Raw genomic sequence first — 16,536 nt, forward strand, 5'->3', positions numbered from 1 at the left:
ATGCTAACATCCATTCACTCAGCTGGAGGGTCAGGGTGATTCCAAATTCAATATTCCCCAAAGCATGTATATGGGATAGTTGCTGTACCCCTGTTGCTGACTAATAATGAGTCAAATAGCACCTTTTGATTCTGATTTCCTCTGAGAGGCTGTTCTACAAGCAAGGGGTCAACTTAAAGGAAGAGGGTTTTTGTTTAATATTTTCTCCTTTCATTAGTACACTTAAATTACTTTCTTGCAAACTCTGCTTGTTACCTAAATGTACTAGCACTTTTGTTACCTAATTAGCTTTCTTATCAGAATTCAAACCAAAAATAACAAGAAATGTAATAACGATAAGGTATCCTGCCCCCTCAAAACAGATTTCCTTTCACGCTTTATCTCTTAGTACTGTTCTGGCTTGTTTAATTAAGGTATCAGAAATTATTAGACTCAAATTATTTCTTGATCTAGTGCTCAAATTCTCCTGAAAAACTGCTTCTTCTGCTTCTGTTTTTAAACCTTTATCAGTGTGAGGCAGATGAGTTTCCACACCTATGGTACTAGATTCATGTAAATCAATATAATTTTGGAGGAAGAGCCTAATTTAGCCTGTAAGTAATTAGACAAACAAATCAGATTGGGCTACATTGAACTACCATGGTTTAAACACTCGTGTCTCCTCTCCTGTGCTCCTGGATCATTAAAATGAACAACATTAATGTGCAAAAACCTTATGAAACTTTAGCACAGAGTTGTGAAATTCAAAGCAAAGATCTTATTTATTTTTTCATTAGAGGGGCAGGGGCAAAAATCACCAGGTTCAAACCACTAGCATACATAGCATTCAAAGAGGGTAGTCATGTCTGTTATAGGCTTTAAAAACACCGATGAGAAAGTATCTTTAAATCACAGGATTGAGAAGGAGGAAACTGTAAGCCATATTGGTTATTTCTCTTCATCATACTCTGTGAAAAAAATTCAGCTTGGAATCTGTTTGCTTCTAGTGGAGCTGTGTGAGAGGTTCACTTTCTTTGAAGTTGTCTGCAATATGATCCCCTTTTGCACCGTCAAGCTTGGCTACCACAATTATCAGGCCGCCATTTTGAACCTGTGTTTTATTGGGACATCAATCCTTACCCCTGTGTTTGCAGGATGGCTTGCTGACATCTGCCTGGGAAGAAACAAACTGGTCTATATTTGCTTATTTCTGCATTTCCTAGGTGAGTGCCCTTTTCTGACTGCATTGCTTTGCAACTTATTTGACGGTATTTTTGTTAGAATATTTGGTTTATGTTATTCCCACCTTCCTTTTAGCGTAAAGTGTAATAAATGAGCTAAGACTGTTGTTTCAATTTATCTTAGTCTCTGTATTCTTTGAGGGACACTGGTATGTGTGTGTGTGTGTGTGTGTTATAGGATACTTTGATATGTTTATTATTGCACTAATTATATTTTATAATAATTATCTCTTCACATGTCTCTCTTCTCTACTCTATAGAACACACTCCTTTCCCTTCTTCTTACTGCAAGCCCAAATTTGTGACAAATTCTGTGTGAAAATATGAAGTTCATTTGCTTCACAGCTAAAGTGAAATGTGCTAAAAAGGTGTTTCGAAGTTCATGCAGACTAATTGAGAAACATTTTCATCAAAAGGCAGGCTTTCCATTTGCCATATAGTAATTAAGATTGCATTTGAAAACATGATGTCCCTATTATGAACTACGGCTACATGCTAAAAAAACAAAATGAGTGAGTGAGTTTAACACTACATTCTGCTTCTTTTCATAGTGAACAAGAGTTATCTCTACAAAAATTTGGGAGTGAAGTGATTGCAAGCAATGTTGGGGAAATAGCAAGTTTGTTTGATAAGGTATAGAGATCAAGTTGATGAACAGTCTAGAAATTAAGGCTGGAAAGTCCAAGTTGCTCTTCTAGACAACAAGGAGTTACTGAAACTATGATGAACACATTGGGGAAGTGCTTCAATAAACAGGATGAACAATCACAATGATAGCTTAGAGAGACAAGAGAAAATCTCAGGATGCTGGTCTAGGTGATGGAGAAAACTACTAAAAAACTCCTCTCCTCCCAACTTGTATTATAACACTCACCTCACAACCCCCACCCCGGGCTCCTCACCTGTGTGTGTGGCTTCAAGGCATTGCATGAGAAATGAGAGAAATAAAAGGGCTTTAAAAGGAAAAAGAGAAATAGAAAAAGAAAAGAGAGGCTATGATCTCCTCTACAATAATGTTCTTAAAACATTTTATTTAACAAGTTTCTGAGTGTCTGAGATCATTGAGTTTTCTCTCATTCCATTGATTAAGAACAAACAACTCTTACCAGTGGTTTTCTGGGAGGAGAGGGACTAAAAACATCTTTAGTCTCTCACATCAGGTATTTCTGAGTTGTTTTAATTTTGTCAAAATAGACACAATTTGCTTAAACATTTTGAGAGAAAAAATAGCTCAAGTTTGAAGGGAAAAAAACCAGGACTCTATAGATTCATCAAAAACACATATTGAGGGAAATATTTACATTGAGGAAAATTGTATTACCTCCAGAATTGCCATGATGAAATATTTTAATAAGACAATCACATAATGAGGCTCTGTTCAGAGGAAACGCCTTATTTATGATATGGTTTGTTGAGTCAATGGTCTATGCATATTTATTCCCTTTTTCCTTTATCTCTAGGAACTGCTTTGTTATCTGTGGCTGCTTTTCCCTTGGAGGATTTCTACATAGGCACTCACCATATGATTAACAACATACCAAAAAAGGAGCAGAACAGGCTGTTTCACGTAGCCCTTGTGGCCCTCTGCCTTGGCACAGGAGGAGTAAGAGCCATTGTCTGTCCACTGGGGGCTTATCGTCTTCAGGAGTATGGACCCCAGAATCGAATGTCTGTTTTTAACTGGTAGGTAGCATGGGCTAGGAGGGAAAACAGGTTTATGACATTCTTCTCCCTTTGGGCGTTTCTCATCGTTTGCTCTCTGGTCCCATTTTGATGGTGGTAGTTTAACCTTTGTCGTCGAGTGGGCTGGGTAGATGACAGTGGGACAATACCTGGGTAGTGACAAGGATTTAGCCAGTAATTATGGGAGCCTATGAGTTAAGGATAGACCCACACAGCTTATCAGCATCAGGTAAACATGTGTGAAGTGGTTTTTCATATGAATAGAATGTGGATTTGGAACCAAATAGGCCTTGGCGGCAATCTCAACTCCACTTCACAAAATTGCCTGACCTTGTTCTTTGTGAGTTGGACCACTGCTGAAGAGTTATAATAATACCTCTTCTTGGGTTTTATCATAAGTGATAATATGTGTATTGCTGGCCAAGAATGTAGCAGTGGAAGTAATCAATAAGCAGTAGATATTATGATTAGTTATGTCTATATGGTAATAGACTTAGAAGGCAGGGATTATAAATTCAGAGAGAAGATGATAATGCTTGAAGAAGTATTTTACAATTTGTTAAAACATCTACTAGCACCTCTATTTCACATCCACTCTACCTCCAACTCTTGAAAGAATTTATACTCCATGAAAACCAAACCACCATCTATGAATCTTTGTCTCTCCCAGTGAGTTCTTGTACAGTTTTATGTGTTTTGAAGGAACCAATTTTTATCAAAAAAATCCAAGAAAAAATTGAAATTTTGATCTTGAGGCTGAGTATTTCAGCATTTAGTAGAATTATTGATCACTAGATGTCAAATAGATCTGATATATATATATATGTCATATATACACATATATATATTGTTTTTTGCTTCCTCTTCTCTTTGAAATGGGTTAGCAACATTTTCTAAAATATGCTGTCTTTCCATCAATGTTAGCAGTCGATAAAAGCAATGCATAGGCAACATCAGACAAAATATTTACAGAAAATTCATATTAAGTGATTAAATAAAAAAACTTTGGAATAAATATTATCTAGATATGTGTAGCTATCTAAGAGAGTTCCTTTTTCTCTTTCCTTCCATCTTTCTTTCTTTTCTTCTTTCTCTCTACCCCCACCCATTATATTAATATTGCAAAGCACTCAGGCCTATTTTGGATTAAGTCCAAACATTAGAGAATAATGCAGTTTCACCAAAGGTGGAAGAGACTCTTTACTTCCCTATAGCAAATTCTGCCTCCTTGACCTGCCCAAAGGAGAAAGAAAAATCCTTCTTTTTTATTCTATTCGGAGGTTTTAATCCTTAATTAGCAACATCATTTTGATTAAATAAGACTCTAGAGGATTAAGACTAGAGAGCAATCAGTTGTTCTGAAAGATTGCTCTGGAGAATTTATTGTACTGTGGTCTTAGTCATTCAGCGTTGTGTTTAATCAAAGTGACATTTCTCAGTGTTGATTACAAAGGAGACATTATATGAATGAAATATTTCCTTGGGGAAATGGAGGGGACACCCAACGGGTTTGTGCTTTAGGACACTGGAAAGGGGGATGAGGAATGGAGTGAAAATGAATTTCTGTAGCCAGGCCAAATTTAGGATGAACACATTTCTTTGGTTCCTTATTATTTTCTAATTTCATTAAAATCTCTGATAAAAGGAATCATGCAATACTTTTTAAAGTTAAGCACTGAGAAATGTGTATAAAGAACCAGGGTGTTATTCTTTAATGTGATAAAAGACCATAAAAATAATAAGCTCCTTGAAGGCTGAATATGTTTTTATTTTTTTCTCAGTTCAATTACTAAACTACAGGAAAACTTTTATGAACACCTGCTTGTTGCAGTTTATAGAAATGGATGTTCATTCTATTCTGGTACATACTGCAGGGGTTGGTGGCAAGATGGACAGAGAGCCTGCTGGGAAGCCAGACAGCTGGCAGGATCCTAGCTTTGTCACTTGGGAGTCTTACGGTCTTCAGCAAGTTCCCTCACCTCTCAAAGCCCCAGATCCCACACCCTCAGAATGAGGATAACTTGGAGGATTATTGTGTGGTTTATACACCAAGTATCCTAGCACATTATAGGTATTCAAATCAGGATAGCTCTCACTGCTATTATGAAATGACGAATAAGTCATCAGCTAAAATCATTGTGCAACTTCTGGGAAAGAGGGAAGCCATTTAGGAGAAGGCCATCTTTAAAATGAGCAGCCCATTGATTTATAATCTATTTCTCCAAGTCAAAAATGCCCCTAGAAATTACAAGGTTGGTTAATATAATGAATTTCAGCACTTTCTTTAAAAAAAAAAAATCATACTACTTGAATCTGGAACCATTTGAAGGCTGAGAGTCCAGTTCTGTTTTCAGCACAGATGTCAAATGTTCATAGTTACAGGACCTTTAATGAGAGGTGTCATTGCATCTATACCACCTAAAGCTTCCCAATGAGCATGCAAAATAGTAGAGACTGGATGTCTTAGGCATTGAAAGCACCACTTCAGAGTAGAGCTGCCAAATATAGGTGAGAAAACCTCTCCTAGCCAACATCACCATCTGGTATTGGATCTTCCTCAGCTATGCACCTCATTGAAAGAATAAAGCTAAACTCCCTGAAAACAAGAAGCATAATAATCTGCCAACATCTCCTTGTGCCATTATCCAGATCAGAACCTGGCTCTTTCAGCATTTTTTCCACATTCTGAGGTGTACAATTAAGAGTCACTCCACTGGAGATCATGTAGGTAAATACACCTGTGCAGAATCTTTTCTGGAAGCAAAAGGAATGGTGAATAATTAAGTCTGTTCATGACCATAATTTTAAATTCTACCAAAGTTAGCCTTAAATCCTGCTTTCACATTTCTCTACTTACTTCACCTGACAATTTGCATCCCATTTGCATATCATAGTCTGTTGCTAACCAGTTATCAGAGTGAATTATACATGATGTAAAGACCTAAATAGTATATTGGTAGATATCTTAAAAAGTCTAGACACTGACTTATTCCATTCCATAAATTTTGAATATCTGGTACTCAATTTGACTGCACATAATATCCATCTCATACTAAAATGTTCTGATTTTAATATTTATATAAATTTAATGTTTTTTATCTTAGGAAAACACTAGAGGTTAAAAAAATTATTATCCCATAGTCTTTTTTCCCAGGCTTTTTTTTTATTGCTTTTTTGCTTTTGAGGGTTGCACCTGCATGGTATATGGAAGTTCCTAGGCTAGGGGTTGAATCAGAGCTGCTGCAGCTGCCAGCCTACTCCACAGTCAAGCAACACGTCTGTGACCTACACCACAGCTCATGGCAATGCCGGGTACTTAACCCACTGAGTAGGGCCAGGGACTGAACCTTCATCCTCATGGATACTAGTCAGGCTCATAACCAACCGAGCCACAATGGGAACTCCCCCAAGGCTGTTTTAATATTCACTTGAGTTGTTTGGGAGCAATGATTCTCAGACCTAGATGTCTATGAAAGCAACCTAAGGACTCAAAAAACACTGATCCCTGGGCCCTGCTACCAGAAGTTCTGATATTGTGGGCCTGAGGTGGAACTAGAGACTAGTATATATATATATTTTTTTTAAGCTGCCTAATTAGTCAGGTTTGAGAACCACTGCTCTCAAGCAGTGTAGGGTGATTTTCAGAATCACTTGAGGGCTTTGTTAAAAAAAATGTTTCCCATGCCCCACCCCCAAGTTCCCAGATCAGAATTTCTTGGGAGCCTAGATGGAGAATGTGAATTTTTAGCAAGCGCTTCAGAATTCTGAAAACAGTTCCAGAGACATAAGGAAAGGGGACTCCAAATATAGTCTAAAGATATTCTTGAAAAGAAATAGAACTAAACATGGATGGAAGGCACCTATTTTGTACCAGGATGCTTCAGAAAGTTTTGAGAATTCATAACAATTTTTCACTATACTTAGAAATCTCCCTGATTGAGAAATTCTACCCAATCCTTGAGAATAGAAACAAAACACAAATTTGCATAATTCTGCAATAGTAAATCTTAATTTATAAGGTATATTTTAGACAACAAAATCAAAGCAGTTCATGGAATAATCTTGTTAATACTCATTAATCTAGGTACACCTTATTTTATTACGATTTGCCTTATTGTGCTTCACAGCAATAAAGTCTTTAAATTTTAAAAATTTATAAATTTTTTATAAATTTTAAATTTGATAATATTTACAAATTGAAGGTATATGGCAACCTCACATCCAGCAAGTCTATCAGCACCATTTTTCCGACAGCATTTGTTCACTTCAGGTCTCTGTGAAGCATTCTGGTAACTCTCACAATATGCAAACTTCATTATTATCATATTTATTATGGAGATCTATGATCAGTGATCTTTGAGTGTCTACTATCATGTGCTAAGGTTCGGATGACGGTTAGCATTTTTAACAATAAAGGATTTTTTAACTACGGCACACACATTTTTTTAGACATAACGTTACTGCATACTTAATAGACTACAGCATGGTGTAAACATAACTTTTTATATGCACCGAGAAACCAAAAACTTCCTATGACCTACTTAATCTTGGTGTTCTGGGACCAAACCCATATTATCTCTAAAATATACTTGTACTCAGAATATCTTGAGTTGCATACTGAGGAATAGCTTTTAAAAAAAATCACTAGACCTTCCAAAATTCTCTTTGCATGGGTTCTAGCCAAGTTTAACAAATGCTATCCGCTCACCCTAATAACAACAGGATCTCCTTCATTATCTCTGCCAAAATTGTATGCTTTCAGAAAATACAACACAGAATTTCTCTCCAACATATAACTATGTATTCTAAAACATATTGAGGAAAAAAAATAGAAATTTCTTACATCCCTTACTGATCCCGCAGTTTCCTGCTTTTTTTTTTTAAGCCCTGCTTGGTTGCTTTTAAGCTTGGTAGGTACATCAGTAGGGACTTATTTTTCATCAGTAAACGTGCAGTGGTTCAAGGATCTTAAACTCAGAAAACAAGAAAATGATGCACATTGTTAAAAAACAAAGTTCAATGGAGTAAATTTGAAGGCCTAATTGGCTTCGTTAGGTGATGCGTGAATTGGGCAGCATCTCAAGTAGCAACTTAAAAGGGTGTTCTGAGGGACTGTACGAAATGGAAGGGTTTTTTTTTAAATAGGAATAAGGGTGGGGCCAGAGCACTGTTAGCACAAGAAAAGCAAAGGATACCTTTTTGAGGGGGAGAAGGGAGTGGCAGGGGGGTTACCAGGAAGACTGTCTCTTCTTCTCCTGAGGGGTAGAGAAAGCCCACATGACAGATGACTTCATGGATGCTGCCCAGAACTTTCCAGATGGGTTGACTAAGAGTACATTTCTGGGGAAGCTCGAAACTGCAGTTAAGTCATAAATTAAGTCTAGGTTTGGAATCATGGGCTTTAACACAAGTAACACCATTCTGAGCCTGTGGCTTTCTCTTCAACAATATAAACAATAGTTAAAATTGGGATGTTGACAGAAGAAAGGGGAACAAAGACAGAAAGGGAATGAGAGCAGGTTAAAAGAGTGAGAGAGGGAGTTCCTGTGGTGGCATAGCAGTAACAAATCCATCAAGTATCCGTGAGGACTCAGGTTCAATCCTTGGCCTTGCTCCGTGGGTTAAGGATCTGGCATTGCCTTGAGCTATGGTGTAGGTTACAGACGCAGCCCAGATCCAGCATTGCTGTGGCTGTGGTGTAGGTTGGCAGCTGCGGCTCCAATTCGACCCCTAGCCTGGGAACTTCCACATGCTGCCAGTGCAGCCCTCAGAAGACAATAAAAAATAAATAAATAAATAAATAAATAAATAAACAAACAAACAAATAAAAGAGGGACAGAGGCAGGGAAAGCAAGAGAAAGAGAACTGAACTACTGAAGTAGTCCCCAAAATTTCTTAATTAAAAATAAAACTTTTACTCTAATAGTGCTGTCTATTCACCAAGATCCATGATCTTCCTTTATTAAACTGCCTTTTCTTTTCTTTTTCTTTTATTTTTTGCTTTTTAGGCCTCCCCCACATCATTGGAAGTTCCCAGGCTAGGGGTCAAATCAGAGCTGTAGCTGCTGGCCTACGCCACAGCAACCAAGATCTGAGCTGTGTCTACAACCTACACCACAGCTCATGGCAACACCAGATATTTAACCCACTGAGCAAGGGCAGGGATCCTAGTTGGGTTTGTTACCACTGACCACGACGGTAACTCATAAACTGCCTTTTCTTTAATAGCATTGTTGAAAAATACTTGTAGATAAAAAGTAGGAACTGCAAATTTTCCTTTTGGTCTTCCTCCAAATTCATGCCAGCTGGAGTATTCACTGAAGTACTTCAGTGGGCCAGTGGTTACGCTAAAAGAAGCACTGACTGACAACAGCCATCCACCATGACATCAGCACCCCTGTGTTTCATTGACGCTTCTAAATAGCTCAGTTTTAGCCAATTGAAGAATCACAAATCCCATGGTGAATTATCCCAAAATTGTTCAAGGCAAAATAAAAAATTCTGCCTGAATTCTTTAGGTTGTCCAGTAAGGTTATGAAGACCTGAGTTTTCCTTCCCACTTCAGTACCTTCTCAAGTAGGCTGGAAAGACAATTTCAAATTTTTCTCTTATAATCTCTTAGAATAAGTCTGGGAGTTCCCACTGTGGCTCAGCAGTAATGAACCCAACAAGTATACATGAGGACATGGGTTCAATCCCTGAACCTACTCAGTGGGTTAAGGATCCAATGTTGCCATGAGCTATGGTGTAGGTCCACACACAGCTCAGATCCCCCATTGCTATGGCTGTGGCATAGGCTGGCAGCTGAAGCTCTGATTCGACCCCGAGCGTGGGGACTTCCATATGCCACAGGTGCCGCCCTAAAAAGATAAAAAATAAAACCAAATATGTCTGAAGCATGTCAAAACTGGCCAGTCTAAGAAATCACAAAATATTTGAATGACTTTAAAAAATAAATTAAGGTGAATGTTTAAAATAAATAATCTCAAAAGGATTGCTGAATTTTGCAGCAACAGGGTTTTTTTCCTCCCTTATTTGTATTCAACACCATAGAATCATGAAGACAAAAAAAATTACCACTTATATATATTCCCAGTTATTTGCAGTTCCCGGTCTGTGTTTAAAAGTAGACTAAAGAAACATATTTTTACTGCTACTTTCAATTTTCCTTAATCACTGGTATTTGTTTTGCTTTAGTGCTTTGCTCTCTGACTTTCTGTGTGAGAGGTGCTTTATATATTCAATTTGCTGGTGAGCTATGAGATGAAAGGAGTCTTAATGGTGAGTTTGAAGACTATGGATTTTTATTTCTTTTATTTCTTTCTTTCTCTTTTCTTTTTTTTACAGTTGATGCATATACAATTTCACCCCTAATTATCTATGGCTTGTCCTGTCCAGGGATCAGCAAAGACATATATAAAACATGATTGTACTAGGTAATTCTTTCAGAAAATTACACAATCAAATAGGTTGGGTGGCATTTGTTAAAATACATTTAGTACTTATGTGAAATCTCTTCCTATACAGATATATTCAGCACTATAATTCTTTGGTTTCTAACTGTATTTCACAAGCTGTAAGTCTTCGAAGAATTGTAATTTTCCTTGACCCTCTTTGGAGCAATTCAGTTTACATCCCCCCATGGTACACTGAAGACTCACATGGTGTCCTCTTGGATTTTCTCAGCATTATTTAGCATTTGAAAAAAAAAAAAAAAAAAGGAAGGTTTCTTAAAGATTGAAAGGACTATAAAATTGCTTGCAGCTTCAGCTTCCTTTAGTTGCTACAGCCACAACTCAAGTGTGCAGCTTGCAATAGCATAAAAGAATGACCCGAGGCTGAGCCTAGGCACTCTATCCAGTTGCCCTAGAAAATCCTATCTTTGTACCTTCCCTGCACTCTGATACTGTGATAAATAAATTGCTATTAATGGATTACAGTCAATCAACTTGCTCAGCATGGCCATGTTTGACATTTGATTACTTTTCTAGGTCAATTATTGAGAGTTTAACTTTCATGATCTTGGATGGGGTGATCATTTCATGGGTACATACATATCAAAACTTACCAACTGTACATTTTAAGCACAGGCAGTTTATTATATCTCATGTCTATCTCAATAAAACTGTTTAAAACACAAGGGGAAAAACAACAGTAATAAAGATATTATGTTATTGGCATAAGGATAGCTTAGTAGGACAGAATCAAGAATCAGAATAAAAACACCACATTTATAAGGTCAATTGATTTTCAACAAAGATGCCAAAAAATTCAATGGAGAAAAGATATTTTCAATATACTGTGCTAGAGTAACAGGATATCATTGAGAAAAAAAAATTACCCATGACACCTTACTAAAAAATTAATTCTAAGTGAATGATTAACCTTACATAGGTCTAAAACCATAAAACTACTTTTTTAAAAAGGGTGAAAATACTTGTGACATACATTTAAAAAGTATTCTTTACATAGGACACAAAAAGCATGAACCAATTTTAAAAAATGAATTGAAATTTATTAAAATTAGAAACTTTTGTTCATCAAAAAAATTCACTAAGAAAATGAAAGGCAAGCCACAGATTGTAAGAAAACATTTTAGAACATATATCTGACAAAATACATGCAGCCAGAATATATAAAGAACTCTTACAAATCAGTAATAGGAAGATAAACTACCCAGTTGTAAAATCATAGAGGGAGTCCAGGATAGTCCAAGACAGTAGGCCCAACCCTTTTTACAGATCCCCCTTTTTGCCTCTGAAAAACCCTGGACACAACACAATAAATAAATACAGGAGATTCGGAAAGGTAGGAAGAAGACAGACTCTAGCTAGAGGTCTTAGAACATGAGAAAGGAGAGCAATGAGTTTTTGGGAGGGGTTTTTTGCCACCAGTGGGGGCAGTGGAGAACCCTGGAATGCCAACAGGTATGGGGGAGAGGGAAGCTCCAGGAAAAGTCTGCTCCTCCTTAGGCAAAGTACCAGGAAAAGGGTAGCCTAACATAAAATAATATCTTTTTGATAATACATGCTCTACTTCAGGCAAACACTGTGGAAAAACTGCCCCAACTCCCTCCTCTGACTCCATAGTTTCAGTAGGAAAGAGGAATCCAATATTTTACACACTCACACACAGGTACACATACACATGCATAAGCACACACACTTGAGCAAAAGCAATCAGGGACACTCTGCTTCCCTGTCTGGAGTGGTGTGTTGATGGGATCACTTGAAGAACTGGTCTTCCACTCACTGCCCAGAAGAAGCAGGTCATGCACCAATGCACCCTCCTGGATAAGGTGAGCTAAGCACAGCAAGAGCCAAGCTCCCACCATGAATCAGCAAGTGGAATGAAGTGAGGTCAAGAGGCTGGTCTTCAGTTAATAATCTAATTCTGCATCCACAACTCCTCCCTCCCCCTCCCCTCGGTTTGCAGTACTCTCCTCAGGGAGGAAGGAAACAATCCTGGTTAAAATTAATCTCTCCAGGGAGTATAGCTCAGTGGTAGAGCATGTGAATGCAAAATTCAACTCTTCATCCATTATATTACTGTACACACAGAGCCAAAAAAAGTGGCAAAATCATGCCATCACACTAAATTCATGGCCAACATCAAATGAACCCTTACTATCAACCTTCAAGTGTACAGTATGTAGTCATTCTCTCTCCTCCTCTTTTATATGACTATTTCTAACCATTTCCTTTTTTCTCAAACCTTCACTATCCTCTTCCTGTAGCCAGTCTTACCTGTTGACTCTGCTTCTTCCTTCACTTAGAGGAAGAAAGAGAGAGAGAGAAAGAGGAAGGAAGGAAAGAAAGGAGGAAGGAAGGAAGAAAGGAAGGAAGGAAGGAAGGAAGGAGAAAGAAAGAAGGAAGGAAGGAAGGAAGGAAGGAAGGAAGGAAAGAAAGAAAGAAAGAAAGAAAGAAAGAAAGAAAGAAAGAAAGAAAGAAAGAAAGAAAGAAAGAAAGAAAGAAAAGAAAAGAAAAGAACGAAAAGAAAGAAAAGAAAGAAAAGGAAGGAAGGAAGGAAGGAAGGAAAAAAGAGAAAGAAAGAGAGAAAGAGGAAGTCAGGAAGGCTAAAGAAGATATACAATGGTATAAAGTAGTATACAATGGTATACTTACTCAGCCATAAAAAAGAATTAAATTTTGCCATTTGCAGCAATATGGATGGACTTGAGGGTATTATGCTAAATGAAGTGAGTCAGACAAAAAAATACAAATACTCAATGACATTACTTATATGTGGAATCTAAAAAATACAACAGACTGGTGCATATAACAAAAACCTCAGATACAGGGTACAAACTAGCAGTTACCAGAGGGGAGGGGCAATAAAGGATGGGGGTGTGGAATGTATTATTGTGTGTAAAATAGGGTCAAGGATGTAGGGTACAATACAGGGAATACAGCCAATATTCTGTAATAACTGTAAATGGAAAGTAACCTTTAAAATTGCATACACATCAAATAAATAAAATTCAAAAAAGAAAGCTAATAAATATTTGCAAAATTGGGAGTTTCTGTTGTGGCGCAGCAGAAACAGTTCAGACTAGGAACCATGAGGTTGAGGGTTCGATCCCTGGCCTCTCTCAGTGGGTTAAGGATCTGGCGTTGAGCTGTGGTGTAATTGCAAACACAGCTCAGATCCTGTGTTGCTGTGGCTGTGGTGTAGGCCAGCAGCTGTAGCTCTGATTTGACCCCTAACCTGGGAGCCTCCATACGTCGTGGGTGTGGACCTAAAAAGCACACACACATACACACACACACACAAATTTGCAAAATCTAGTTCAGCTAACATGCTACTGCTTTATAGCTTATATTTATTAAAAGTATTAAAATTAGCAATTGTTATCTGAAGTAACTCAATGGTAATTTTTGTCTTGTACCCCAGGTTTTACTGGATCATGAATCTAAATGCAACTATTGTCTTTCTGGGAATATCTTACATCCAGCACACAGGGGCCTGGACCCTGGTTTTACTTGCTCCTTTTATGTCTACACTTATGGCTTTGATAAGTCTTCATATGATACACTATAACTTGATTTATAAGCCAGAAAAATGTAAGTAAATCACACTTTCTGTTAACTTTTTTGTTTTTTATGGGTTTCTTGACACGTCTCCTTCCTCTTTGATTCCCTTTTCTTTCAACTCATAGAATGTGTAGATACGGCCAGTTATTACACTTGAGACCAACAGTCTGCAAGAATATCAATAATCTCCATCTTCTTTTATTTTTCCCTAGTTTAAAAAGTCTTAATAATGGAATATTTTAAACATAAAAGTAGAAAAAAAATCCCATCTATCTAGCTCTCAGCCTCAGCCATTCTCAGCTCATCTCACTTTCTTCCCATCCTAGCTGGTAATTCTGAAGCTAAACTAAATATTATAGCATGTCCTGTGTGTGTGGGTATGTGTGTGTGTGTATAAATAAGTTATATATGTGTTAAGTGCTTTAAAAAATATACACAATGTAATTAACACAGAGAGAATTTCTCAACACAATCATGTATCTGGTTACTAATCTCTCTGTTTCTATTTTTTAAATTTCTTTTGTTTTGCTTTATAATTTATTCACATCAAATCCAAAAAAGGCCCACATATCCCAAATGCCAGATATGTCCCTTAAACCATATATAGTCCCCCTTCATCTCTGTCTATTTTAAGTTTTTTAAAAGAAATCTGAACATTTTGCAGAGCATTTCCCATAATGTGAATTTTGCTGATTACATCCACGTGATGTTATCTAGCAAGTTTTTCTCCTCTTTAATTCCCCTAAATTGTCTGATAGTCATAGGTCTTTGATCAGGTTCAGATTTTGGGGGGTCAACAATCATACATGGTGTTACATATTTCAATTAAGAAGCATAATGTCTGATTATCCACTTTCTCAGAGTCAGCACCAATTGATGACTTTTGCCTAAATCCAAAACCCCATTGGGGGTTGCAAGTTAGTTATAGTCTATAATTTCTTCTTCTATTAGCTGAAATAATTCTATAAAGAGAACTATCTCAACAACCATTTAATTTTGTGTAAGAAAAATGAAGGTATGGGTTGTATAAGAAAAGATAAATAGGAGTTCCCGTCGTGGCGCAGTGGTTAACGAATCTGACTAGGTTGTGGGTTCGGTCCCTGCCCTTGCTCAGTGGGTTAATGATCCGGCGTTGCCGTGAGCTGTGGTGTAGGTTACAGATGCGGTTCAGATCCCGCGTTGCTGTGGCTCTGGCATAGGCCGGTGGCTACAGCTCCGATTCAACCGCTAGCCTGGGAACCTCCACATGCCGCGGGAGCGGCCCAAAGAAATAGCAAAAAGACAAAAAAAAAAAAAAAAAAAAAAAAAAGAAAAAGAAAAGATAAATATCTAATTCTTTCTATTTTTAGATTTTCAAATTAATGAGTTGAGCTTCCATGTTTTCAAGATAACCTATTAGTTGTTTTTCTATGCTATTATTAATTAGTGGACATAAAATTTCAATATGTTTTAACCCACTGCAATTATTGATGCTCGAATTGTTCCATATTTGGGCAGTGAGGTCCTCCTCATGTTGGTGTCTGAATCCTTCAGACAAGGCTGTGTTGTCTTTGAATGCTTCCTTGCTTTCTGCTATGACAAGATAGACTATGGTCATCATTTTCTTCCTAGAACTTTAAATCATCTCTTTCCTTCAGAATTGTGTTTCCTTTTCTTGTATAATGGTATTTAGAGACTACAGTCTTGGCAATGGGGGTGTTTATTGCTACTTAAGTCTATCACAGTTTCTAGGTCTTTTCAGTGAGCAAAGCTAGAGAATGTCTTTTTTTTTTTTCTTTCTAAGATAACATATATTTTGGATTATACGAATGCCCTAATCAAAACCAGTACTACAGGATTTTTACTTAACCCTGATTAAACTCAAGTCTTTTTTCTACTTCTTTCCATGAAAAAAATCCCAGTTCACAATGATTGTTGACAGTTTCAAGTTCCTTCTTTCCTTCCTTTTCTTCCTCCCTCCCTTTCACCCTCTTTTTTCTTTTCCTTTCCTTTCCTTTCTTTTCCTTTTGTTTATTTTCATTTCTTTCCTTCTTTTTTACATGGCCACACAAAGAAGTTCTCAGGCTAGGGGTTGGATTGGGGCTGCAGCTGAAGCCTGTGCCACAGCCATGACAACACCGGATCCAAGCCACATCTGTGACCTCTGCTGCAGCTTCCAGCAACCCTGAATCCTTAACCCACTCAGTGAGGCCAGGGATTGAACCTGCATCCTCACAGAGACAATGTTGGGTCCTTAACCTGCTGAGCCACACAGGAACTCCTCGAGAGTTTTCTTTCAGTTTGTTTTTCTTTATGTTATATTCCCTAGGAATGTACAGTAAGATGATTACGTTTTAAAGTCACTTGGTATAGTTCCTCTCTGCCTGGTTATGCCACTAACTTTATAAAAAATTAAGTGCATTTGTTCCATTTTTGAGTGTTTTTTTTAGGTGTTGAGCAAGTGTAATATAATTCATATTTTGTGTTAAGAACTTTACATCCAAGGAGTTCCATTGTGGCTCAGTGGGTTAAGGACCGGACATTGTCTCTGTGAGGATGTAGGTTCAATCCCTGACCTTGCTCAATGAGTTAAGGATCTGGTATTGCTGCAAGCTGTGGTG

The 16,536-nt window shown here is 37.4% G+C and overlaps 1 protein-coding gene across 2 annotated transcripts in view; it reads left to right on the forward strand.

The window, feature by feature from the left end:
* The first annotated feature begins 841 nt into the window (after nucleotides 1-841).
* SLC15A5 (solute carrier family 15 member 5) overlaps nucleotides 842-16,536 on the forward strand; it is an 83,260-nt gene continuing 67,565 nt past the window's right edge. For both annotated transcript variants that reach the window (XM_021092295.2, XM_084956680.1), the window contains exons 1-3: nucleotides 842-1,202; nucleotides 2,681-2,903; nucleotides 13,797-13,966. In XM_021092295.2, coding sequence (XP_020947954.2) covers nucleotides 842-1,202; nucleotides 2,681-2,903; nucleotides 13,797-13,966 — 754 coding nt within the window. The remainder of the gene's footprint in view (nucleotides 1,203-2,680; nucleotides 2,904-13,796; nucleotides 13,967-16,536) is intronic.

The sequence above is a fragment of the Sus scrofa genome, chromosome 5, assembly GCF_054392235.1.
Source record: "Sus scrofa isolate SSC_HxYL_T2T_F1_AM1 chromosome 5, Sscrofa_HxYL_maternal_Yorkshire_Landrace_v2.0, whole genome shotgun sequence".
NCBI classification, from domain to species: domain Eukaryota; kingdom Metazoa; phylum Chordata; class Mammalia; order Artiodactyla; family Suidae; genus Sus; species Sus scrofa.